The sequence below is a fragment of the Balaenoptera musculus genome, chromosome 3 (genome assembly GCF_009873245.2).
Source record: "Balaenoptera musculus isolate JJ_BM4_2016_0621 chromosome 3, mBalMus1.pri.v3, whole genome shotgun sequence".
Classification (NCBI taxonomy): domain Eukaryota; kingdom Metazoa; phylum Chordata; class Mammalia; order Artiodactyla; family Balaenopteridae; genus Balaenoptera; species Balaenoptera musculus.
The window spans coordinates 166001949-166027706 of NC_045787.1; the positions used below are offsets into that span (position 1 = coordinate 166001949).

The following is a 25758-nucleotide window of genomic DNA, read 5'->3' on the forward strand; positions in this document are numbered from 1 at the left end:
TAATATCGTAAATCAACTATACTTCACTTTTTTAAAAAAGAGAGATTCAAAGAATGTTTCCTAGTGGAAATAATGACTAAGCTGAGACTCAAAGAGAGGATAACAATGAATCAGATTTTGAGGAAAAATGTCATAGGAAGAGGGAATGGCAGGTGTAAAGTCCCAAAATAAATGTTTCCTTTCTGGCTTTAAAGACAAGCTGAGCTATCAGCATGGCAAACAGAAGAATATTCTAGAATATTCTAGAACATTCATGAGTACAACACAAATCCCCTGGGGATCTCATTAAAATGCAGGCTCTCTGTGCTCTAGAGCCCGCAAGCCACAACTACTGAGCCCACACGCCACAACTACTGAAGCCCACGTGCCCTAGAGCCCGCGTGCCGCAACTACTGAGTTCATGTGCTGCAACTACTGAAGCCCGCGTGCCTAGAGCCCATGCTCCGCAACAAGAGAAGCCACCTCAATGAGAAGCCTGTGCACCACAACGAAAAGTAGACCCCACTCACCGCAACTAGAGAAAGGCCGTGCGCAGCAAAGAAGACCCAACGCAGTCAAAAAATAAATAAATAAAACAAAATAAAAAGTAAAAAAAAAAAAAAATGCAGGCTCTGGTTCAGCAGATCTGGGGTGGCACCTGATGTCCTACTTTTCTAACAAGATGAGGCTGATTCTTCTGGTCCACGGACCACACTTTTGTTAGGGAGGTATTAGAGTGGTCACAGAGGGGAGATCTACATGTTGAATTTTCACTTTCTTCTTTTTTTTTTCAATTGGAGTATAGTTGACTTACAGTATTATGTTACTTTCAGGTGTACAGCATGGTAATTTGATATTTTTATAGATTATACTCCTTATAAAGTTATTATAAAATATTGACTATATTCACTGTGCTGAGCCTTACATTTTTGTCACTTATTTATTTTACACCTAGAAGTTTGTACCTCTTAATTCCCTTTGACTGCTCCTACTTACCAACATAACTTTTTTAAGCGTTTCTGCCTATAAGTGTGTGTGCTTTATTTATCCCCTGAGGCTCTCCTTACAATTTTACTGACCATTTCTATAAAAGCAGGAGGGTTCTTTGTTGAAAGGTAAGCCAGTCAGTCAGAAGACACATCATTTATTGAGGGCTACTCTCTGTGTCAAGCATGTGATAGATGCTGGAGAGGCACTCTTGAAGCCACACATCAATGGACTTAGGACAAAACAAAATGGTAGCCAGAAGTTCTTGGTCCAGCCATTGCACTGCGATCTGTTATCTCCGCAAAACTCTGGAAAGTCAAAGAGTTGCAGAACACAGAAGATAAAATGGTAAGCTGGAACAGAAACTCTTGTTTCTCAGCAGGGCATGAAGCCATGGAAAGACCATCCCACATATCCGTCCATGATCTGAATTTCCCAGAGAGTTCTGTGGCTGGCGGGATCCTGCATTTCCATATTAAGCCGAGAAGAGGAGATTTCAGAGAAGGCTCCTGCAGGCACCTGCTTTCCTGAAATGTTGTTTCATAGTGTATTTGAAAGCAAGAAAGGACTTTAACCCTGTGAGAGAAATTAGAATCAGAAACAGTGGCAGGATTAGTACAAATGTGAGTCCAGGGGTCAGATCTATGTGGGCATGGGTCTTATAAATACAGACAGAGATAAATATGGCAACAAAAACTAGAAGGATAAACATTTAAATGTTAACAGTGATTACGCCTAGTGTGGCAAGCACTGTTGGCAGACTCAAAAGCTATTCTCAACCTCTTTACTATTGATATTCCCATTCTAGAAGCTAGAAAGCAGAATACTTGTTTTTTCAAATGCCTTTGTAACCATGAGTGGTCATGTGATGTAGTTCTGACCAATTAGGTGAAAGGGAAATTTGCTAAGGGGCTTCTGGAAAAACTTTTGTTTCCTGTTAAAGGGAGAAGGTTGAAAGGAGAGTTTACCACTCTGCCCCATCCCTCTTCTTCCTGCCTTGAACAAGGTCACAATGTCTGGAGCTATGGCAGCCATCTTGCAACCATGAAAATAATTGATGAAAAGCCAACATGCTGTCAGTGCAATGGAAAACTAGGGAGAGCTTAGATCCTTAACAACACCACTAAGCAACAGAACCAATACCAGCAACACCTAACTCTGGGCTTCTATTCTTGCAAGAAAAAGAATTTCCTATTTATTTAAGCCACTGGATCTTTGTTACTTGTGCTTGGAATACATCAGTGGAAAAAAATAAGACATTCTAGTGGGGGATGGAAGACCATAAAAATTAAATGAGATGAATAAGGAAATTATAGTGTTAGAAAGTGGAAAGCATGGAAAAGAAAATCAAGACAAGGTGCGTGGAGGAAGCATGAATACCAGGGTAGGGGAATAGGAGGCTGCACAAAATACAGGTGTCAGAGGAAATTTCATTGATAAGAAATGACTGGAACAAAGATTTGAAGGACGTGAGGGAAGTGAGGGAGTTGTCCATGCAGGTATCAGGACAAAAACATTCAAGGCATTCAAGAGCATTCAGTTCAAGGTTCCTAAGGAGGAAGTGAGCCTGGCATGTTTGAAGAATCTTGAGCAGGCCAGTGAGGGTGGAGCAGAGTGAAGTGAGAGGTCAATTAATAGAAGACAAGGTCAAAAAGGAAAAGAGAGTCAGATCAGACAAGGCCTTGTGGGCCACCAGGAGGACTTTGGCTTTTACTCTAAGGTGGGAGCCATGGAGTGTTGTAGGCAGAGAAGGAATGTGACCTGACTCAGGGGTTCACGAGTGCCCTCTGACTTTGGCTTTTACTCTGAGTAAGGTGGGAGCCATGGAGTGTTGTAGGCAGAGAAGGAATGTGACCTGACTCAGGGGCTCACGAGTGCCCTCTGGCTGCTGTAGGGAGAATAGACCAAAGGTAGGGCAGGGAAAGGGCAAGAGAGGCAGCAGGAAGAACGCTTTTGAGGTTATTTCCATCATCCTGGCTAGAGACTTGTACTTGGACCACAGTGGAAGGAATGAAGGGAAAGAGAAGCGATCAGACTCTGGATCCATTTTGAGAAAGAGTCATCAGGATTTGCTGATGAATCAGAGATGGAAGAGAGTGAGAAGACAAGCAGAGTCAAGGTTAACTTCACACCTTCACTCCCGAGCAATAGAAAAATAGAGGACCCTATGCGGAAATGAGAGGTGGGGGAATCAGAAACTCATTTGCAACATGTTACATCTGCGATATCAGACGTCTAAGTGGGGGCATTTGGTAGGTGGCAGGTTATATGAGTCTAGAATTCAGGAGAGTGGGCTAAACTGCACATTATTTATAATTTGGGGGTCATTGCTAATAGATGGTGTTTGTAGCCATGAGATTGGATGAGATCCATTGTGTAGAGGAAAATGTGCGCTTCGAACAAAAATGATGTGTTGTTAGAGGATACCCCTTTGGGTATTATCTGACCTATGGTGGAGCTATTTTACAATTCTGTAAATTTTAAATAACTGACAGTGATGGAAAATAATTTCATGGAAAAATCTGTTTTTCCTTTACTTGCACTCTCATTTCAATATTATCGATATTATATATGTATTTAATCCACATATATTAATACATAAATAATACACATATATGAATTTTAAATATATTATATAATACTAATAATTATATATGTCTGTATATTTATAATTATATGTATGATTATATTATATAATGTTAATAATTATATATAATGGCTGTATATAATTATGTATAAAATACAATTATGTATAAAAACAATTATGTATAATTATGTATAATTTATAGATATTATATATGAAATTTATATATAATATATATTTATATATTATATAATATAAAATTTATATATTATAATGTGAATAATTATATATAATGTCTGTATATTTACAATTATATGTATAATTATATAATATATAATTATATGTTCTATATATTACATATAATTATCAATGAGGAAACCAGGCAGATGTTATAATTGGTTCAAAAGAGAACACAAAGAACATACATATATATAAAGTAATAATGTTATGTATTATGTATACATTGTGAACATTGTATACATTATATGTGTGCTATGTATTATGTGTACATTATATACATTGTACACATTATATGTATGATGTAATACACATACACGTCTGTTCTTTGCGTTCTCTTGCGAACCAGTTATAACATCTGCTGCTTCCCTCACTGATTAATGAGCAGAATAAAATCCTTGACATATGCTTATTTTATATCTGTGAGTCATGATTTTATCTTTTTTAGTTTGCACAGCTACTGAGGGGCGGAGCTGGCATTTAAACTTCCCTCACTGATTAATGAGCAGAATAAAATCCTTGACAAATGCTTATTTTATATCTGTGAGTCATGATTTTATCTTTTTTAGTTTGCACAGCTACTGAGGGGCAGAGCTGGCATTTAAACCCAGGCAGCCTGGCTCCCGAACTCCCACCCTTAAACCCCAAACTTTATCACATGAGTTAATACCCGTGTACGTGTTTAGCTCACAGTAGGTACTCAACATACAGTGCTGTCTAGTATTGCTAAGAAGCAGACATTCTGTCTGACCAGAACCTGCGTACAACATGCAGACTCTCACCGTTTTGGAAGTGGAGGGAACAGATGACAGTACGATCCCTGAGGTCTCGGACTGGGAGCTGGGTTTGGTCTTCCTGGTCATGCATCTCCTGTATTCTTCCCGTACCTGAAGGTGGAGACACATCATGGGGAGATGAATCACTCTTACATGCAGGGGCATGTGTGGGCAGAGGTATGAGCCCTGGAAGGAGGGGGACTGGGAGGGCAGTAGCTACGTACCTGGCGGTTGAGCAGACAATGAATGAGGAAGATGAAGGCTCCTTGCAGGCTGTTGATGATGGTGAACAAGTAAGCCATGATATTGGCCATGGGTCCAATCTGGAAAATGCCCAACACCCAGGAACACCCCAAGATGAAGATCTGGGCAAAGGCTTTGAATGTCAGTAACCTGGAGGGGAAGATTTGCAGAGGATAAGGTTCTAGGAGGTGGCTGTTGTCCTCATGGGCCACCACTCTCCCAGGTTTAGCCTGAGGCTGCCACCTTGTGACCCGTCACCTGGGTGAGAATAAACATGGAACAGAGGTTCCAAGCCTAGAGGTAGGAAAATCAAATCCTACAGACATTGAAAAGGCAACTGGCCTACAGATACACGTGGACACAAAGATGTGTGGACACATGTATTTAATGCAATATTGTCTGTAATAATAAAAGGTTAGAAGGCACTATTTACAATAGACAAGACATGGAAACAACCTAAATGTCCATCAACAGATAAAGAAGATGTGGTTTGTGTATATATATATACACATACATACATATATATCTCACATATATGTGTATATATACACATATATGTTGTATATATATGTATATATGTGTACATTTCTATGTATATATATACACACACACACACACACACACAATGGAATATCTACTCAACCATTAAAAAGAATGAAATAATGCCATTTTTATCACACTAAGTATGATAAAGTATATAAGTCAGAAAGAGAAAGACAAATACCATATGATATCACTTACATGTGGAATCTAAAATATGACACAAATGAACTTATCTACAAAATAGAAACAGAGTCACAGACATAGAGAACAGACATGTGATTGCCAAAGCGGGGGGCAGGGGAGGGATGGATTTGGAGTCTGGGATTAGCAGATGCAAACTATTATATATAGAATGGGTAAACAACAAGGTCCTACTGTATAGCACAGGGAACTATATTCAATATCCTGTGATAAACCACAATGTAAAAGAATGTGAAAAAAGAATATATATATATATATATATATATATAACTAAGTCACTTTGCTGTACAGCAGAAATTAACACAACATTGTAAATCAACCATACTTCAATAAAAAATTTTTTAAAGGCTAGAAGGACCTACCTGTCCAAGAATTTGGGACACATTAAGTGAACCGTGAAGCCATCATATGAAATACTATGAAGCCTTCCTTATTATTGGAGGCAAAACTCACATACCATAAGATTAACCATTTTGGCCACTGAAAGTGTGCAATTCAGTGGCATTGAGCACATTCACAATGTACAAACATCATCACCATCCAGTTCCAAGACATTTTTATCATCCCAAAAAGAAACTATGTACCTATCAAGCAGCCATTCCCTATTTACTTATCCCCCAACTAAAACAACCCAAATGTCCATCAACAGATGAATGGAGGCACACAATGTGGTCCATCCATATGGTGGAATATTTTTCAGTCATAAAAAGTAATGAAGCACTGACACTTGCTACAATGTGGATGAATGTTGAAAACATGTTGCTCAGTGAGAGAAGCCAGACACAAAAGGCCACAGAGTGTATGATTCAATTGATAAGAAATGTCCAGAATAAGCAAATCTATAGAGATAAAGAGTAGATTATAAAAACAATTTTTAAATGAGATGAGAGTCACAATGTACTAGAGTGGATAAGGATACAGGCTCTGGGTCAGACTGCCCACAAATAAATTCTGACTGAGCCATTCACTAACTTTGTGGCCTTTGTAAGTTACTTAACTTCATTGTGCCTCAGTTTCCTCAAAGTGATATAGAGATAATAATACAATACCTATACAGGGGTATTGCTTGCTCTACAGATTAAATAATGAGATGGGAAGACACTAAGGGTGCTTAGAACAGTGTCTGGCACAAAATAAATATTTTCGTTAGTTGTTTTTTGTTTGTTTTTATTTTTTGGCCATGCCATGTGGCTTGCAGGATCTTAGTTCCCCAGTCAGGGATGGAACCCGTGCCCCCTGCAATGGAAGCATGGAGTCCTAACCACTGGACGACTAGGGAATTCCCTTTTGTTAGTTGTTTTTAACCTTAAGTATTGATATGATGTAAGCTACGTAATATGTGGAAAACACAAAGTGCAGAATAATACGTACAGTATCCTATCATTTATGTAATGGATATATAAGTATAGAATATTCTGGAAGGAAGGTCAACTTAAGTGATAATGGTTGCTTAGGGTTGGAGGGATCTGGGGACCCAGGGGGTCAGGGGAGAGATAGAGAATGACTTTATATGTGTTCCCTTTCTCACTACTTAATTTTTCTTACCATTGTATGTATTAACTTTGTTTTAATTTTTTGCACTTTTAAAAAATAACTTTAAAAAAATATTCAAGATGAGTGAGGGATTGGACACTGACAGGAAAATAAGTAAAGGACGTCATCAGTTTACTGATGATAAAAGCTAGACAATGTCTGGTTTTAGTAGGTTCTTAAAATGAACTTTAGTTGAATGATGAAGTTAAGAAAACAAATGGCCTATAAGAATATGAAAAAGTCCCACATCTGTAAGATAAAAAATATATATCTGAAACTAAAATAATGAGCTTGTAAAATTCATATATTAATTCAACAGAACAATAAAAATGATAAACACTAGTGTTGGCAAAGCTGCAGGTAAACAAGCACTATTGTAAATGGAAACATTTTCTGGAAAATGATTTGCAATATATACTAACAGTGTTACAATCCAACCTACTCTTTGCTCAGGCAATTTCATGCCTATTATTGTATTTTTTTTGAATTTATTATTTTATACAGCAGGTTCTTATTAGTTATCTATTTTATACATATTAGTGTATATATGTCAATCCCAATCTCCCAATTCATCCCACCACCATCGCCCCCCCCCCCCACTTTCCACCCTTGGTGTACATACTTTTGTTCTCTACATCTGTGTCTCTATTTCTGCCTTGCAAACTGGTTCATCTGTACCATTTTTCTAGATTCCTCATGTATGCGTTAATATACGATATTTGTTTTTCTCTTTCTGACTTAGTTCACTCTGTATGACAGTCTCTAGGTCCATCCACGTCTCTACAAATTACCCAGTTTCGTTCCTTTTTATGGCTGAGTAATATTCCATTGTATGTATGTACCACAACTTCTTTATCCATTCATCTGTCGATGGACATTTAGGTTGCTTCCATGTCCTGGCTATTGTAAATAGTGCTGCAATGAACATTGGGGTGCATGTGTCTTTTTGCATTATGGTTTTCTCTGGGTATATGCCCAGTAGTGGGATTGCTGGGTCATATGGTAATTCTATTTTTAGTTTTGTAAGGGACCTCCATACTGTTCTCCATACTATTATTGTATTTAATAACAACAGATGTGTAAGAAGATTTACCTACAAGGGTATTTCAAGACAGGATGGTTTATAATAGTAAAAAAAAAAAAGAAAGAAAGAAAAAAAAAAAGAAACAACTTAAATGTCCATAAATAAGGGATGATTTAAATAAATTGTGTTAGGTCTTGACACTGAAACACTATATATAAAAAAAAGATACTGTCAACAAATTTCTAATTAAATAGAAAAATATTCATTACATGTTGTTAAGAGAAAAATGGTTATAAAAATAAAATAGTATGATTCTGGTTTTGTAAATATGTACATATAAGTATGCACAGTAGAAGAATTAGAGAATATATTAATAGTTCTAATACAGGAAACACTCACTTCTCCTAGGAACTGTACTAAATGCTTCATAAGCCACATGAAATGGGCAGTGTTAGCATCCCAGTTCTACAGATGAGGAAACTGAGTTTCAGAGAGGTTATGTAACTTGCCTAAGGTCACACAGCTTTTAAGTGGCAGTGCTGAGGTTTGAGACGGCCTGATCTAGACACTGTGCTATTCCATTTGGGGCACAGGACCAGTCTTACAAAAGGTACTCAATGAACATTTGGGGAAAGAAGGAAAGGAGACTAGAAGAGGAGGGGAAAGGAAGGATGGACGGTACCTGGTGTCTTTGAGCTTGGAGACTTCAGCACTGACACTAGAAAGCCTCTGCCTCAGGATCCACAGTGTCCCAGTCAGGAGGATGGAATTGATCTACAGAGTCAAGCAGAAGGGATGGAGAGATTGGATATACAAAACAGATAATGGCCAGACCATCTATAAAAATAGAACTCTGACCCACAGTCTACAGTAACCACTGCAGGAAGCCACACAATACCTGACCCCAAATGACCAGGACTTGACTAATAATTGACAGCCTCCCTCATTTCTGCCCCTGCTTCCAATTTAGGGCCAAAAGGAGAAAGCCAGTATGTAACCCTAACCAATCACATAGAATGCCTTGCTTTAAGTTAGCCTACCCATAGGGTCCCCATGCCTACAGCCTCCAAGCAGGGCACACATGAAACCTTCCCTTTTTTCCTCTATAAAGCTTTCCCACTCATCTGCCTGCTTTTTAGTCTCTGACCAATGCAGGCGATTTGACAAATGCAAGTGGTTGACTCCCTTACCATAGCAATCTCCTAATAAACAGCCTTTGCTTGCTCTTGGATGATCTTGGTTTATTTCCATTGGATGCATCTGGGAAGTTAGTATCAAGACCAGTGTCCCATCATGGGTTGAATTGTGTCCCCCCCCCCAAAAAAAGATATGTTGAAGCCCTAACCCCCAAGACCTCAGAATGCTACCTTATTTGGATATAGGGTCTTTACAGAGATGATCAAATTAAAATGAAGTCATTAGGGTGGGCCCTAATCCAATATGACTGGTGTCCTTATAAAAAGGGGAAATTTGGACATAGAGACAGACATGCACAGAGGGAAGGCAATGTGAAGAGATACAGGGAGAAGACAGACATCTACAAGCCAAGGAATGCCTGAGACTACCAGAATTTGGAGAGTAGACGGGAACAGATTCTTCCCTAGAGCCTTCAGATGGAGCATGGCCTGCTGACCCCTTGATTTCAGACTTCTAGCCTCCAGAACTGTGAGTCAATAAAACTCTGTTGTTCTAAGCTACCCAGTTTGTGATACTTTGTTATGGCAGCCCTAGGAAACTAACACATGGACCCCCAAAACCTGATAGAAGTAAGCAAAACCCCTCTGGAGGAATAAAACCTCAAGAATTCCCAAGATTTAGATCAGTCAAATATGAGCTCACAATTAACAATTACAAATGACTCAAGGAAACAAGCCACCATGAGTGAGAGTCAGAAGACTCTCATCCTGCAGGACTGTAGAATCTAGATTGGAGGCAAGGAAGCAAGGAGATGGTACTCAACCTCCCCAGGCTTCCCAGAGAGTAGAATGGTGGCTCCCAGGGGATGGGAAGATGTTGGTCTAAGGGTACAAAGTTTCAGTTATGCAAGGTAAGTTCTAGAGATGTAATGTACAGCATGGTGACTTCTGTTAACAATACTGTATCATATACTTGAAATTTGCTAGAAGGGTAGCTCTTAAGGGTTCTCACAACAAAGAAAGAAAAGGGAAAAAAATGGTAAGTATGTGAGGTGATGGATTTGTTAATTAGGTTGATTGTGGTGATCATTTCACAGTGTATACATACGTCAAAACATCAAGTTGTACACCTTACATATATATAGTTTTTGTCGATTAAACCCCCATAAAACTTTTTTTTAAATCTCCATGGGGCTTCCCTGGTGGCAGAGTGGTTAAGAATCCACGTGCCAATGCAGGGGACACGGGTTCGAGCCCTGGTCCGGGAAAATCCCACATGCCGCGGAGCAACTAAGCCCATGCTCCACAACTACAGAGCCTGTGCTCTAGAGCCCGCGAGCCACAACTACTGAGCCCGCGTGCCACAATTACTGAAGCCCGTGCACCTAGAGCCCATGCTCTTCAACATGAGAAGCCACCACAATGAGAAGCCTGTGCACCGCAACGAAGAGTAACCCCTGCTCGCCACAACTAAAGAAAGCCTGCGTGCAGCAACAAAGACCCAACACAGAAAAAAAAAAAAAAAATCTCCAGGCTTCCCTTTGCCTCTTTCCCGCCATTTCCCTCTCCAACCCTTCCCCCCCCACCAACCAATTGCTCTTAATTTCTTCCTATCTTTTCTCTTATTCAACATCTGTACTCAGAAGAGATCAATAGACCCATTCTTACTGAAACACAAAGGATTGATAAGATTGTGGTCCCTTCCAGGGGATTTGCATGCTGGCATTTAAAAAAATATATTACAAATCAAAGAAATTACACTCTAACTTGGAAATCCCAGGAATCAAGGATCAGAATGGAGAACGTTTTTGAGGAATAAGTGACCAGAGCTTTGCAATATCCACTGGCACTTCTAGATCCCTTGGGTCTCCTTGATCTTCCTCCAAAACACACTGCAACAAGCAATCAGCTTACCACTATAATTGTGCACACTGGCCCCAGGAAACTCCAGATGAACCCTGTCTCTGTATTCAGCCAGCAGCTATGGAGAAAAACAGGAGTCAGTGATTGTCTCAGAGTCCTGACCCTAAAATTACTCACACCCTGCCAGATGTGCTAATGGGAGAGAATATTGGGAGGTGAGACTGACATGAAAAATTTTCATGATGGACCAGGTCACATTTCAGTTTTCCTCTTTCAGACCTTCTTCCTGGGTGAATGTTCCTGAAATATTCACTTAATACCTTGTGTAGAGCTCATTTCTCAATTCATAACCTCTGTAACCCCTTTATCCAGAACTCTCCACTAGTATACCTTGTCATTCAAATCTCAGCTCGAACATCACCTCTGAAAAGCCACTACCCTGGTCCTTTCCTAACAGAGCTTGCTGCTTTTTTAATAGCACCTATCATAAATTATCTTGTTCAGTTGTTTATTTATTATAAATTGTCCATCTTTCCCTACTAGACTATGAGCTGCATGAGAATTTGGACTTTGAACGTTTGATTCATCTCTTAATACCCAGCACTCAGTGCAAATCCTGGCATGGATGAGGCATTCCATAATTATTTGTTAATAGGAATGAAGCAATAAAGGGAGGGAGGGAAGGAGGGAAGGGAGGAAAAGAAGGAAGAAAGGAAGAAGGGAGGGAGGGAGGGAAGGAAGGATGGGAGGGAGGGAAGGAAGGGTGGAAGGAAGGAAGGAAGGAAGGAAAGAAGGAAGGAAGGGAGGAAGGGAAAGGAAGGAGGGAGGGAGAATTAATTGCCTTTTTCCATCATGCCTCTAGTAGATATTTGCTGTTTTCACCACCTGACAACTATTCCGCCATGTTTCGTAACAGCACCCCGATATTCCTTTAGCAGAAGTGTGCCTTCCCCAGCAAGAGAAGGAAAATAATCAAGTTTGGCCAACCAGATGTTCTCTCCCTGGAATGTAAGTCACCAGTAGTAGAGTGATCAAAAGGCAAGAAAATGTTTGCATCATGAGAAAATGCTGCCCATATCCTTTCAAGGATAACTACTTCAGTAAATACGGGCCAATTTCCTCATTAGCATCTGCATCTCTGCCTGAGGGCATCAGACTAAAAGCTTTAGAAAATTTGTTCCCCCAGGGAGCAACCCTCAACCAGTGGCTGATGGGAGGGAGCTGGATAAATATGCCAGCTCCCTCACCTCGTGGGTGGGATAACTGTGGTATGTGCCCTACACAGTCCCCCAGAGGTACCTACTGGGATTGAGCCCCAGTTACCCACAGCAGGACCTGCTCAGGAATGCACCCTGTATTTCCTCCTTCTCTTCCCTGTCTCACTTCTCTACTCCCTGGTGCCTCCTGAGATCATTTCAAATCCTTGCCAATGCTACTCCTCTCTTCCAAAACTTTCTGTGGTTCCTACCACCTAGAAGGTATTCACCAAATTCCATGCCCCCCCCCCCCCCCCAATTTCCTCTTCTTCCACTCCAATCCATCTATTCTCCAAATACAGCTTGAGCTCTCCCTTAGGCAAGATTTGTCCTCACTTATGTGTACATTTCAGCAGAGCTTTCAAGGCTCATTCAAACCCTACCTCCTCCAGGAAGGCTTCCATGAACTTTCCAGCTCCCATATGCCCTCATCCTTCTCTGGTCTGTCAGGGCTTATACTACCCACACCAACATCAGGCACTTCATCATGGTGGCCTTGCATTGTCACCACTATCTCCTGACAAGATAGTCAGACCTCACAGACATAAAAAACAAACTTATGAGGGAGATGCAAGAGGGAAGAGAAATGGGAACATATTGTATATGTATAACTGATTCACTTTGTTATAAAGCAGAAGCTAACACACTATTGTAAGGCAATTATACTTCAATAAAGATGTTTAAAAAAAAAAAAAAAACAAACTTATGGTTTCCAAAGGGGAAAAGGGGGGAGGGATAAATTTGGAATTTGTGATTAACAGGTACACACTACTATATATAAAATAGATAATCAACAAGGACCTACTGTATAGCACAGGGAACTATATTCAATATCTTGTAATAACCTATAAGGAAAAGAATCTGAAAAAGAATATACGTATATATCCTTATATATAACTGAATCACTTTGCTGTACACCTGAATCATTGTAAACCGATTATACTTCAACAAAAATAAATAAATGAATATTTTTTTAAAATGCAGTCAGACCTGAACTCAACTTGGACATTTACTAGATATGTGACCCTGGGAAAATCCTGCAGCTGTGCTGAGCCTCAGTTTCCTCCGTAGTTACCATTTATTAAGCTGTTACTTCAGTCACTGTTGGTCTTGGGGCCGCCATGTACCGCAGCACAGGTTGTGCACTGCACAAATCTAGAGGGCACTATTAACACTGTAGTGTCATTGAATGGTGTTGCTGTACGCAGTGGAAACATAGGAATTTTCTTGAGAAATACCAGAGATAATATATGTTTGTAAAGCTTACAGGGTTTAGGTTACGAAGGGCACTCCTTTAACATGAATTCCATTCCCTCACCCCTTATCTCATGACCTCACCTGAAGTATAAGCCATCAGCAGGCAGGGAGGAAACCTAGATATTTAATCCCCCAAACACAGCTCAGCAAAGTGCCTATAGCACCAGGTTGATAAACAGGGGCCCTGGAGTTGGAAAGACCCAGATTCAAGTACTCATCCTGCCACTTTTTCACTGTGTGATAGTGAGAAAGTCTTTTCACCCTTCTGAGGCTCACTTTCCTCATCTGTAAATTACAATAACAAGGGTCCATTCTAGGATGAAATGAAGTAACTCACTGAATTACAGTCTCTACCCTAACCACATACTACTTGTCCTGTCACTTACCTAATTTTTTCCCTCAAAATTGACTCAACTTTTTACTTATACAATGGAATCATGTCTATACAATGGAATCATGTCTATGAAATCATGAGTTTGATATGCCAGCAATTTTTTTCTAATGCCCTACAAAATAAATACAAAAATATTGTTTAATTAGGGCTCACTAGCATACTACCTAAAATCTTCTCACATAGAATCATGTGATAAACCTACCTCACTTTAAAACAGTCCATGGCAATAATGATGGTGGTAAAAATAACACGTATAATGCTTTACACTGTGCCCAACACTGTCTAAATGTTTTGCAGATAATAACTCACTTAACACTCACAACAACACTATGATACAGGCATTGTCATTAGCTTGCATTTAATAGATAATGAAATGAAAGCATACAGAGTTTAAGTAACTTGCCCAAGGTAACATGGTGGTGGAGCCAGGATTCAGACCCAAGCAGGTTGGCTCCAGAGTCCACGAATTGAAACCTGTGCCATCAAGTTCATTGTTTACATCGCCACCATCCGCTGATACTATAGTGCAAACAATGGCTCCTGGATTTGTGCAGTGCACAACCTGTGCTACTGTATATGGCAGCCCTGAGACCAACAGTACATAAAGTAAGAGCTCAATTAATGGGAGTCACAACTACTGCTCCTGTTATTGCTCTTCTTGAGTTCATATAATTATCACCATGGGATAATTAATAATAATAATAATAATTAATAATAATTTTCAGGGAGAGAGAAGGATGTCACTTACCGATTATATATCCCATAACCTTGTGGTTGTATGATGGCGGAGACAGCCACCACCAGCGCCGGGAGCCCATAGCCAAAGGCACAGAGATACCGCATCTTGATGTTTCGAGAGCTGAAGTAATTCACCACTTTCAGGTTCCTGGCCATAAGGAAGAGCATCACAGCCTCCACCAGCATCCAGAAGAAGCAAGCGAGGAAAAGGTAGTGCAGAAAGCCCGCGATGATGGCGCAGCCCACCTGCAGGGAAGAATCAGGCACGTTCAGGATCCCCTACTCCTGAGAGCAGGTTCAGAGGAAGAGGGCAAAGGAGAAGCTACCTTTTTTTTTTTTTCCTTATCATTGTATTATGGTGCTTATTGATAACACACATAAGGGATAATGTTTAGTGATATGGTGTTTATTTCTGGTGCTATAATAGGTGTCATCAGAACAAGCATTCCCAAACTTTTAATTTATAATTAAATCTCAGACCATGGAGATAAGCTAAATTCTTTATCATGTCTCTGTTCTTGGAAGCTGTCTGTATCATGAAGAGGAGCAGAAATTTTAAAAATAGGCTACTTAATTTGTCTCTTCTCACCTCCTATTTAATCTATCTTAGTTATAATACAAACAGTGGAAGCTGCTTTAATGAGTGCTACCTCCTCTAGATGACTAAAATTAGGAAACTAGTTTTGCAAAACAAACTTACCTTGTACCAAGAGTACAAGGTAATGTACTAAGGACTCTTTCCAAAATTTCCTAATACATCCATAATCTCAACAAATCTTTTGTAACTGGCACTTGATGTTGTATACATTATCAGGAGAAGCTGCTTTGATTGGAGTTCCCCAAACACGGCCCCTTCATTCATTCCACAAATACTTATTCTTCCCCAAGGTGGCTCCATCCTTTTGGTAGGGTAACCAATCATCCAGCTTTGCCTGGTTTTCTCAGGACGTATAACTTTCAGCGTTAAAACTGGGAGAATTTGGGGGGAAACAGATATATGATCACCCTTCTTTAGGGGATGGTTGAAGATATGGGGGAGGGGAAGGGGTCCACAAACTACAGCCATGGGCTGGCTGCCTGTTTCGTAAATAACATTTCATTGACATACAGCCACCCCCATTTATGTATTCTCTATGGCTGTTTTCACACTAAAACAGCAGAGCTGAATAGTCACAGCAGAGACCATAGTATCTGCAAAGCCAAAAATATTTATATCTGCCTCTTTACAGGAAAAGTTTGCCCACCCCTGGTCACGTGATGAGAGTGTGGTGCGCCACTAGCCTTTAGTTCTCAAGGGGTCTGGAAAGCGAAGCATCCCGCAGTGAGAGGGATAGTTCTGCATCAAGAATGATCACCCCACCTGAAATGTCAGTAGCGCTCCCTTTGGAAAAACCCTGAGAGCCTACCGTTTCTGGCACAGTTACTGGGGGTAAATTGGCCAAAGTTCTTGTTCTCACGGGGCACACGGTCTCGTGGGGGAGGTAGATACACCATAAGTAAAAGAACCCAAAAAATCAATATGGTTTCAAATAGGTGCTGAGAAAGGAAGCAAAATAGAGTGACAACTGGAGATTATCATACTAAGTGAAGTAAGTCAGAAAGAGAAAGGCAAATAACATATCACTTATATGTGGAATCTAAAATATGACTCAAATGAACTTATCTACGAAACAGAAACAGAGTCACAGACATAGAGAACAGGCTTGTGGTTGCCAAGGGGGAAGAGGGGAGGGAGAGGGACGGACTGGGAGTTTGGGGTTGGTAGATACAAACTATTACAGATAGAATGGATAAACAACAAGGTCCTAATGTACAGCACGGGGAACTATATTGAATATACTGTGATAAACCATAATGGAAAAGAATATAAAAAAGGATGTATATATGTGTATAACTGAGTCACTTTGCAGTACAGCAGAGATTGGCACAACATTGTAAATCAACTGTATTTCAATTTAAAGAAAAAAGAATTTCTCCACTGTAGCATTACTGATATTTGTAACACTACTGCCAGATTATTTTCTGCTGGGGGCAGGGGGGGGCGGCTGTCCTGTGCATTGTAAGGTGTTTACCAGCATCCCCGGCCTCCACCATTAGATGCCAGCAGCATCCCCTCCCAGGGGTGACAACTAACAACGTCTCCAGATATTGCCAAGTGTCCCCTGGGCGGGGGTGGAATCATCCCAGGTGAGAACTAATGGCTTAAAGAGTAGTAGGAGGGACCGCTACAATATATAACATGATCAGGGAAATGATTTTAAACTGAGACCTATCACAAGAAGGAGTCAACTAGGTGAGAAGCTGGGGGACGAGTATTGAAAGAGGGCACAGCACATGCAAAGGTCCTGAGGTGGGAACTAGCATAGAGGGAGTTAGGTAAGGATGAGCAGAGGCAGATTCGGAGATGATGGGGCTGAATGGGGACACAGCCTGAGGGGGATATGAGACCTGATTGCCGGTCTTGTCTACACCGGTGAGGAAGAGAATCTTGGCCAAGAAGAGGCACACGCAGAGGTGCAGGTGGAGGTAGGTGTTGTGGTTTCGGATGGTGCGACACAGCAGGAAGGTGATGATGGCCATGGTGAGACACACCAAAGAGATGATCATGCCCACGTGGCTAATGATGTACAAGGTGAACTCCATCTGTCAGGAAAGAGATACACTGTTGGTGTCAGAGAAGGACCAACATACCCCCCAGGCAGGAAAAAGAATTATCTAGACTCGTGGCTTGGGTATATAGAGCTTGGAGGCCTTTCCTCCCTCTGACACTCAGCGTGAACTAGATATTGTTCATCATTATTCTTTGGCATCCATCAGCACCCATTCTCACCCCTGTCCTATGCGCCGTTCCAGGAGGGCAGGACATTTACGAATGACATTTCTCATAATCTCTTGGGGTTAAGGTCCTGAATGTCATTTAGGTTCTCCAGTGAGATGTATGCATGAAGGTTTTGAAAGGCAGGATAGAGGCAGAGACCAGCTTTCTGCAGACAGGAGTGAGCTGTGGCTGGACTCCACCTTCCGACTATCCGATCTTTAATCCTTAATTTCGTGGATGTGGGGTGAAATGACAGCTGCAATTTTTGACCTCTGGATTATGGCTGCAGAGGGGTGATCTTGAAGCCAAAATGCAAATGGCAGCCCCCTGACTTCAAGTCCTCCATCCCTTCCTGTGATTCTGTGAGCATCCAAGTCCCTGTATTAAATACTTTTCTGCTTGAAATACCTTGAGTGCTTCCTGTTTCCTGCTCTGAACCAGGACTGATAATAGGTGTTCAGAGATGCCCCAACTTCTGGGAGTAGAAATGACAAGTTGAGTCCTTCTCTAGGCCATAATTTGTAATTAATTTTAAGTTTATTTGGGTGCTTTCTGTGTGTTAAAGATATGCCAGGCACCATCTCATGAGCTCTTCTTTATGATATTGTGATGTAGCAGTTAAGAGAACTGACTACAGTTTTAGCTGTTTGAGCTTGGGCAAGATACTTAACTGCTCTGTGTCTCAGTTTCCTCATCTGTTAAAAAGCGGATACTAATAGTAACCACCTTATGGAATTGTTCTAGGAGGATTCAATGAAAATACTTAAAGTACTCACAACAGTGCAGGAAACATGTATGATATAAGTGTTAATTTTCATCATTCTTTTTTCTTTTTTTTTAATGAAATGTTGATGCTTTTTATTTTTTGTTTTTATTTTTGGTTTTTGGTTGCACCTTGTGGGATCTTAGTTCCCTGACCAGAGATTGAACCCAGGCCATGGCAGTGAAAAATGCCAAGTCCTAACCAGTGGACTGCCTGGGAGCTCTCACATCATCATTTTTTACTTGTTCTCATTTATTTATTTATTTATTTATTTATTTAGGCTGCATTGGGTCTTTGTTGCTGCGCGTGGGCTTTCTCTAGTTGCAGTGAGTGGGGGCTACTCTTCATTGCGGTGCGCAGGGTTCTCATTGCTGTGGCTTCTCTTGTTGCAGAGCATGGGCTCTAGGCACACGAGCTTCAGTAGTTATGGCATGCGGGCTCTAGAGCGCAGGCTCAGTAGTTGTGGCACAAGGGCTTAGTTGCTCTGTGACATGTGGGATCTTCCTGGACCAGGGCTCAAACCCGTGTTCCCTACATTGGCAGGTGGATTCTTAACCACTCCGCCACCAGGGAAGTCCTTCTTGTTCTCATTTTTAAGGTGAAAGAACTGGGCTCAGCTCAGAGAGGTTGAGTGACTTGCCCATGGAAACACAGCTAGGAAGTGATAGAGATGGGGCTTGAAACTAGACTAGTCTTGCTTTGGATCCAACACTCTTAAGTTCTAAGCCTTACATTCCTCTAAATAGCATTTAGGACCTCCCTGGCAGGGAGATTACCTCCCACCTGGTAATATAGACAAGGATACTCACCACAGCACTAATGTCTATTCTCTCTACTGAATCTAACCCCTCACCAAGGCTTATTTCAGGTTCCATCTCCTCCCTGATCTATCCCCAGTTCTCACTGACACAACTCTCAGTTCCTACAGCACAAATTCTTGCACCATTTACAGGCAGACCTCAGAGATATTGGAGGTTCAATTCCAGACCACCACAATAAAGCAAATATTGGCAATAAAGTGAGTCACACGAATTATTATCCCCAGTGCTTATAAAAGTTATGTTTACACTACACCATATTCTATTAAGTGTACAATAGCATATGTCGAAAAAATGTACATACCTTAATTTAAAAATATTTTACAGCTAAAATATGCTACCATCATATGAGCCTTCGGTGAGTCGTAATTTTTTGCTGGTGGAAGGTTTGAAATATTGTGAGAATTACCCAAATATGATGCAGAACATGAAGTGAGCAAATGTTGCTGGAAAAATGGCTCCAATAGACTTTCTCAGTGCACACAGGGTTGCCAAAAACCTTCAATTTGTTTAAAAAAAAAAAGTGTCTGCAAAGTGCAATAAAACGAGGTTTCATGACTAGACTGGCTGCTGAGCTCCAGTCTCCCATCCTGCAAAATGGGTCTAAAAACACTTAAAACAAAGAGTTCAGGGCTTCCCTGGTGGTACAGTGGTTAAGAATCCGCCTGCCAATGCAGGGGACACGGGTTCGAGCCCTAGTCCGGGAAGGTCCCACAGGCTGCAGAGCAACTAAGCCCGTGCGCCACAACTACTGAGCCCGCGTGCCACAACTACTGAAGCCTGCGCGCCTAGAGCCCGTGCTCTGCAACAAGAGACGCCACCGCAATGAGAAGCCCGCGCACCGCAACGAAGAGTAGCCCCCGCTCGCCGCAACTAGAGGAAGCCCACGCGCAGCAACGAAGACCCAACGCAGCCAAAAATAAATAAATAAAAATTTAAAAATAATTAAAAAAATAAAAAATAAATAAAGGGTCCAGCCCATAGGAGGTGCTCAGTAAGTGGGGTCCGTGATTGTCATCGTGCCTGCACCTGTTTAGGGTCATTTATCATTTTATATACGAGAGTCATGGCTTCCCAACCAGACCATGAATTCTCTAAGGGCAGAAGTATGGCACACACCCCTTCTATCCCCCATCACCCCTTCCCACAACACCCAGTGCCACGAGAGGCATACCATGGATGTTTAGTCAATATTTTCCCATTGGATCTGGAGAGCTAGAGTACAAAGTACCAGTACTGACCGTGAGCTCCCCAGCAGCCATGATGACGGCCAAGTTCACCATTCGATTACAGCTGCAGCCAGTGTGCGTCTCAGAAACTTCAAGGATCGCACAGCCAGACGGTGTCCATCTACCTCCTTCCACATCTGTGCTCCAGGAAACGCAGATGGGACTCTCAAAATTCTGCTTGGGCTGAAAATTCAAAGGCTTTGGTTACCTGAGAATCCCTCTATTCAAGAATCCATTCAGGATTCAACTTGATCAACCTCAAGATGTGGGTATGTTCTGTAGGGAAGGGAGAAAAATGCTGATATTTCAATGTGCAGTAATGAAAAGAAATGTCTTGGGTGCCAGACCTGTCTCTACCACTAACTTGGTCATAACTAATGTAAATATCCGTGTAAATGTTCCTGCATCAACATGACTTAATGTAACCTAAACCTTGCCCGCTGATGAATGGGAAAATGCCACATAGAAATAGGAGAGCTCATTTTTCTAGTGGTGGATTTTGGGAAGTGGCTTGAGTTATCAGAAATTGTTCACACTTGCTGCTTCAATGGGTCCCCATCAAAAATGAGAGTTAAGCCCACTTGAGGATGAGGAATTCTCAGAATGCAGATGGGGGTCCAATGGAAACCTCTTCACAAACCTCAATGTTCTCCAGGGTGTAGATGACTGGTTTAGAGAACCCATCTTTCTTCTCTCCTGTTATGATGCCCCCAACAATGCGAGAATTCAACTTCAACTTCCTCTTGGAGTTGGCCAAGGGGATCTGAGGGTCTTGGAAGAAGCGCTCATCCAAAATGGACTCCATACCCGCCAAGGAGACAAAAGCCACCCCGTTGATCCCTGCAATTTCCCCCAAAAGAAAAAAAAAGGGGGGGGGGAATCATTTGCTCAGTAGTTATTATAGATGACCCACCCCATCCACACACATACACACTTTCATATCCCACGCAGCTCTGCACCACTGGCTTGCTCTGAGAATTGAAACACCAGTGGACTTCCAGGTAGGTGAGCCTCACCAGAACCTTTAAAAAAAAAAAAAAATCTCGAGGTGCTATCACCTGGAAAAAATGTTGGCTACATTTAAAAATAAATTTGAATTTGTGTTTTTAAGGGACAATTCAACTCAGCAGTGGGAAATAAGTTCCCCTCCCACATTTATGGTTATTCTTGTTCAGTCTCTTTGGTGGGCTTCCGCTTTCAATGTTGGTGGTCTCCAGGGATGTGCCCTAGCCTGTTCCTTGTGCCCTCCAGACAGCATATAGATCAGGGAGTGATGAACAATGACCTACAAGCTAATCTGGCCTTTGCCTGTTTTTTGTAAATAAAAGTTTCATTGCAACACAGCCTCACCCATTCATTTACATATTGCTTATGAATGCTTTTGCACTACGACGGTAGAGCTGAATCGTTATGACAGATTGTATTGCCCTCAAAGCCTAAAATATTTACTAACCATGCTCTACGGGAAAGGTTTGCCAATCCCTGATACAGATTAGCACTGTTTGCTAGAAATATCGTGTAAGCCACATATGCAATTTTACATTTTCCAGTAGCCACATTTCAGAACAGTAAAAAAAAAAAAAAGTTGTTTTAATTATATATTAACTCAATAGCTACAAAATATTACCATTTCAACATGTAGTCAATATAAAAAATTATTAATAAGATATTTTACATCCTTCATCTTTGGCACCAAGACTTTGAAATCCAGTATGTATGTCACCCTCACAGCCTAACCACACTTGAAGTGCTCAATAACAAAACATGACCAATGGCTGCTGGATTGGACAGGAAATGTCTTGGCACTCCTGTACTGTGAGATTATTTTTTTTAATTAATATTTTATTGGAGTACAGTGGATTTACAATATTGTGTTAGTTTCTGCTGTACAGCAAAGTGAACCAAACATACATATACATATATCCACTCTCTTCTAGACTCCATTCCGAGAGATTATTTATTTAATATCTGACTTCCCTAGCAGATGGAAAACTCCCTGAGGGCATGGGCTATTTCTGCCTCTACCATCATTTTTTTTTTTTTTTTTTGGCCATGCCTTGCGGCATGTGGGATCTTAGTTCCCCGACCAGGGATCGAACCCGTGCCCCCTGCATTGAGAGTGTGGAGTCTTAATCACTGGACCGTCAGGGAAGTCTCCCTCTACCATCATTGATTCCCTCACTTCTTGGCACAGTCTTGGCACCTAGGAGGTGATCAATAAATATTTGCTAAAAAAATTAAAATTAAAAACAAAATAAATACATGCACCCACCCCAATGTTCATTGCAGCACTGTCTACAATAGCCAAGACATGGAAGCAACCTAAATGTCCATCGACAGATGAATGGATAAAGAAGATGTGGTGCATATATACAATGGAATACTACTCAGCCATAAAAAAAGAATGAAATAATGCCATTTGCAGCAACATGGATGGACCTGGAGATTATCATACTAAGTGAAGTAAGTCAGACAGTGAAAGACAAATATCATATGATATCGCTTATAGGCAGAATCTAAAAAAAAATGGTACAAATGAACTTATTTACAAAACAGAAACAGACTCACAGACTTAGAGAAGGAACTTATGGTTACGGGGGGTGGGGGAAGGGCGGGGAGGGATAGATTGGGAGTTTGGGATTGACATGAACACACTGCTATATTTAGAATAGATAACCAACAAGGGACTGTTAGAAAAAAAGTTTTTTAATTTAAAAAAGGTTTAAAACGTAATAAAGAAAGAAAGAAAGAAATATTTGTTGCTTGAATGCACCATAACCACCCTCTCTGATTCTCAGGAGTGGGTCTGTACCTGTGGATTCAGATTGTTCGACTGTGGAGCACCAAATCCTCATCTCATCCCCTTTCGCTTTCAACTGAAAGGCCTCATTCTCTTCAGTACATCCTCTGTTGATAACTTTGCTCTCAATGTCTAAAAGGGAGAAAGGGAGAATTTGCAGGAGGTCACCCAGAAAGTGGGTCTTGAATTTGGTTTCTGGCCAAGAAAGGGACGCATCCCTGGTTGCAAGAGAAGGAAAGGACAGACAGAACGATTGGCCATGGGAGAGATCCTGAGGCCCTTGATGAATGACAGGAGGATGGTAGCAGCAAATAAATGAGAAACCCAGTTGTAATTCTAGGAGTGAGGGCTCCCATCTTAGGGGATGCATCAGGGAAAGATGGGTTTGAAGTCAACAATGACGGAAAGCAGTAGAGTCATGACCCTCTGACTACTCCAAATTTAGACAGGTTTTCCAAAGCCAGAGGAAATGGAAAGAGTCTGGAGCATGCCCAGCGTAGCGGACAAGAAGGGTCCAGGTTCCACAGTCACTAACTAGGTCCAGCTCCGCCACTCACCAGCTGTGTAAACTTGACCAGTGACTTAACACAATGCCAGGCATTCGATAAATGGGAGATGTTGTCAAGATAATTGGACTTGCTTTGCTGTACGTTCAGAGGTTTGAAACAGCTGGGGAAATGGTATATGAGAAAGCCATGGAGAATCACATTGCCGAAGTCACCCGTCTAAATCAGCCCCTAGCTGTGACCTTGACACGAAGGATATGTCCTACCTAAGTAGTCCGTCTGAATAGTCTGACTGACATTCGCTGAGGGTTTCAGCAAAGCTGCCAAAGTGGTGCTTTCCACGCTCTCCAGTAAGACTGTGGCCAGGGTAGATGTCTTCTCTTTGGTGAAGTTGGACCATGTGGATGTTTGTTCAATCACAGAGGCAAAGCTCTCAGCCGTACTCTGCAAGGAAACGTGTGTTTGCTCGCTCTCGCGCGCTCTCTCTCTCTCTCTCTCTTTCTCTTATCAATGAAACAGCAGCTGTCCCCTCTCTCATCAAGAGAATGGGTTGACAGTCTAGGATAATGAAGAATGTAAAAGGACATTCACTCAGCCTCCTTTTCCTGATTCAAGAAGCCCCCCTGGGAATGCAAATTGGTGTAGCCTTCATGGCGTGCAGTAAGTCAGCACTTGTCATGGCATAAATTGCACATACCCTTTTGACTCAGCAATTTCCCTTCCAGGAATCCCTCCTGCAAGAAATACTTAAAAATTGTGCAAGGATCTTGTCTAATGATGTTCATTTCAGTGTGGTTTGTGATAGCAAGAATTCGGAAAGCCTGAAGGTCCAACTGATTGGTTAAATAAAAGATGATAAAATCAAATCATGGGACAGTATACAGCTGTTAATAAGAGAATGACTTAGTATATCTATATATATTAACAAGCAGAAAGGTCCATGAGCTACGATTAAGTAAAGCAAATTGCAGAATCACATGCTATATTATCTCCTTTCATTTAAAAAGAACAAGTACTTTAATTTAAAATTGTATATTTATGGTATTTATGTTTCTGGCACTAATTGAGATTTTAAAATAAATATAATTAATACTTATTATGAGCCAAGTATTAAGTGCCTTATATATACTAACTTATATAATTTTATGAAGATACTTATGAAATAGAAGCTATTATTATTTCCATTTTGGATGAGAAAACAAAGATACATATCTAGTAGGTGGGAGAACCAAGATTTGAACTTTGGCAGTCTGGTATCAGAGGTGGAATCCTTAATCACTGCTCTAAACCACTCATAGTAGGTACTCAATGTGTGTTTCAATGTGTGTGTGTGTGTGTGTGTGTGTGTATGTGTGTGTGTTATACAAGCATTCACAAAGTAAAAAACGATATGGAAGAATATGCATCTAAATATTAACATTGGTTATGTCTAAGGAATAGAGTTAAGGAAAGACTAGCAATAATAATATTAATGCTGATACTGTTTCCTTGATTATTGATTATTGTCAATAAACTGACTATAAAAATGTAATCCCAACAAAAAAATATGAAAAGAATTCACAAGCTCACAACCTAATAAATGAAGGGAAGAAAATAGCTGAATCCAATCCAATGGTGAAGGAAATTAACTGAAATCTTAGCAGGGAAACCAATTTCTATGTATCCAAATTTGATGATAAGAAGATGAAAAGAATTTTAATAAAAACTGGATCAGAGTGAAACTTGAGAGATGTTTGTCTGGGGAAAACAGGATGCACTGAGTTTTGTAACCATATCCCAAATGAAAGGCATGAGTTTGGGGTCCCTCTCCACCGACAGAGCAGAAAAATCTCAGCTAGAATCATCCTGAAAAACTGTGGTTCTCAATTCTGTGGCTGATGAAATGTCATCAAAATCCCCTTTGACATTAAATCTATTCTTCTTAGCTAGGAAGTTTATTTTATATCCTCAGGAAAGAAAAAAAAAAAATAGCAAGCAAGCTAAAACTCCATAGTGGTAATACTTTTGTGTTAATTTTAGAAGGTTTTGTAATCTTTGGCATAATTTGGAAATCTGTTGTTTAAAGGGCTGGAA

At 40.8% G+C, this 25758-nt stretch overlaps 1 protein-coding gene across 1 annotated transcript in view; it reads right to left on the minus strand.

The window, feature by feature from the left end:
* Positions 1-1139: 1139 nt before the first annotated feature.
* ADGRE1 (adhesion G protein-coupled receptor E1) overlaps positions 1140-25758 on the minus strand; it is a 49308-nt gene continuing 24689 nt past the window's right edge. The window contains exons 14-24 of the mRNA XM_036847686.1: positions 23952-24129; positions 23192-23311; positions 21020-21219; positions 20392-20562; positions 17200-17394; positions 14762-14997; positions 11158-11224; positions 8790-8881; positions 4788-4956; positions 4570-4674; positions 1140-1542 (exon numbers count right to left, since the gene is read on the minus strand). Of these exons, the coding sequence (XP_036703581.1) occupies positions 1537-1542; positions 4570-4674; positions 4788-4956; positions 8790-8881; positions 11158-11224; positions 14762-14997; positions 17200-17394; positions 20392-20562; positions 21020-21219; positions 23192-23311; positions 23952-24129 (1539 nt within the window). The 3' untranslated portion in view covers positions 1140-1536. The remainder of the gene's footprint in view (positions 1543-4569; positions 4675-4787; positions 4957-8789; positions 8882-11157; positions 11225-14761; positions 14998-17199; positions 17395-20391; positions 20563-21019; positions 21220-23191; positions 23312-23951; positions 24130-25758) is intronic.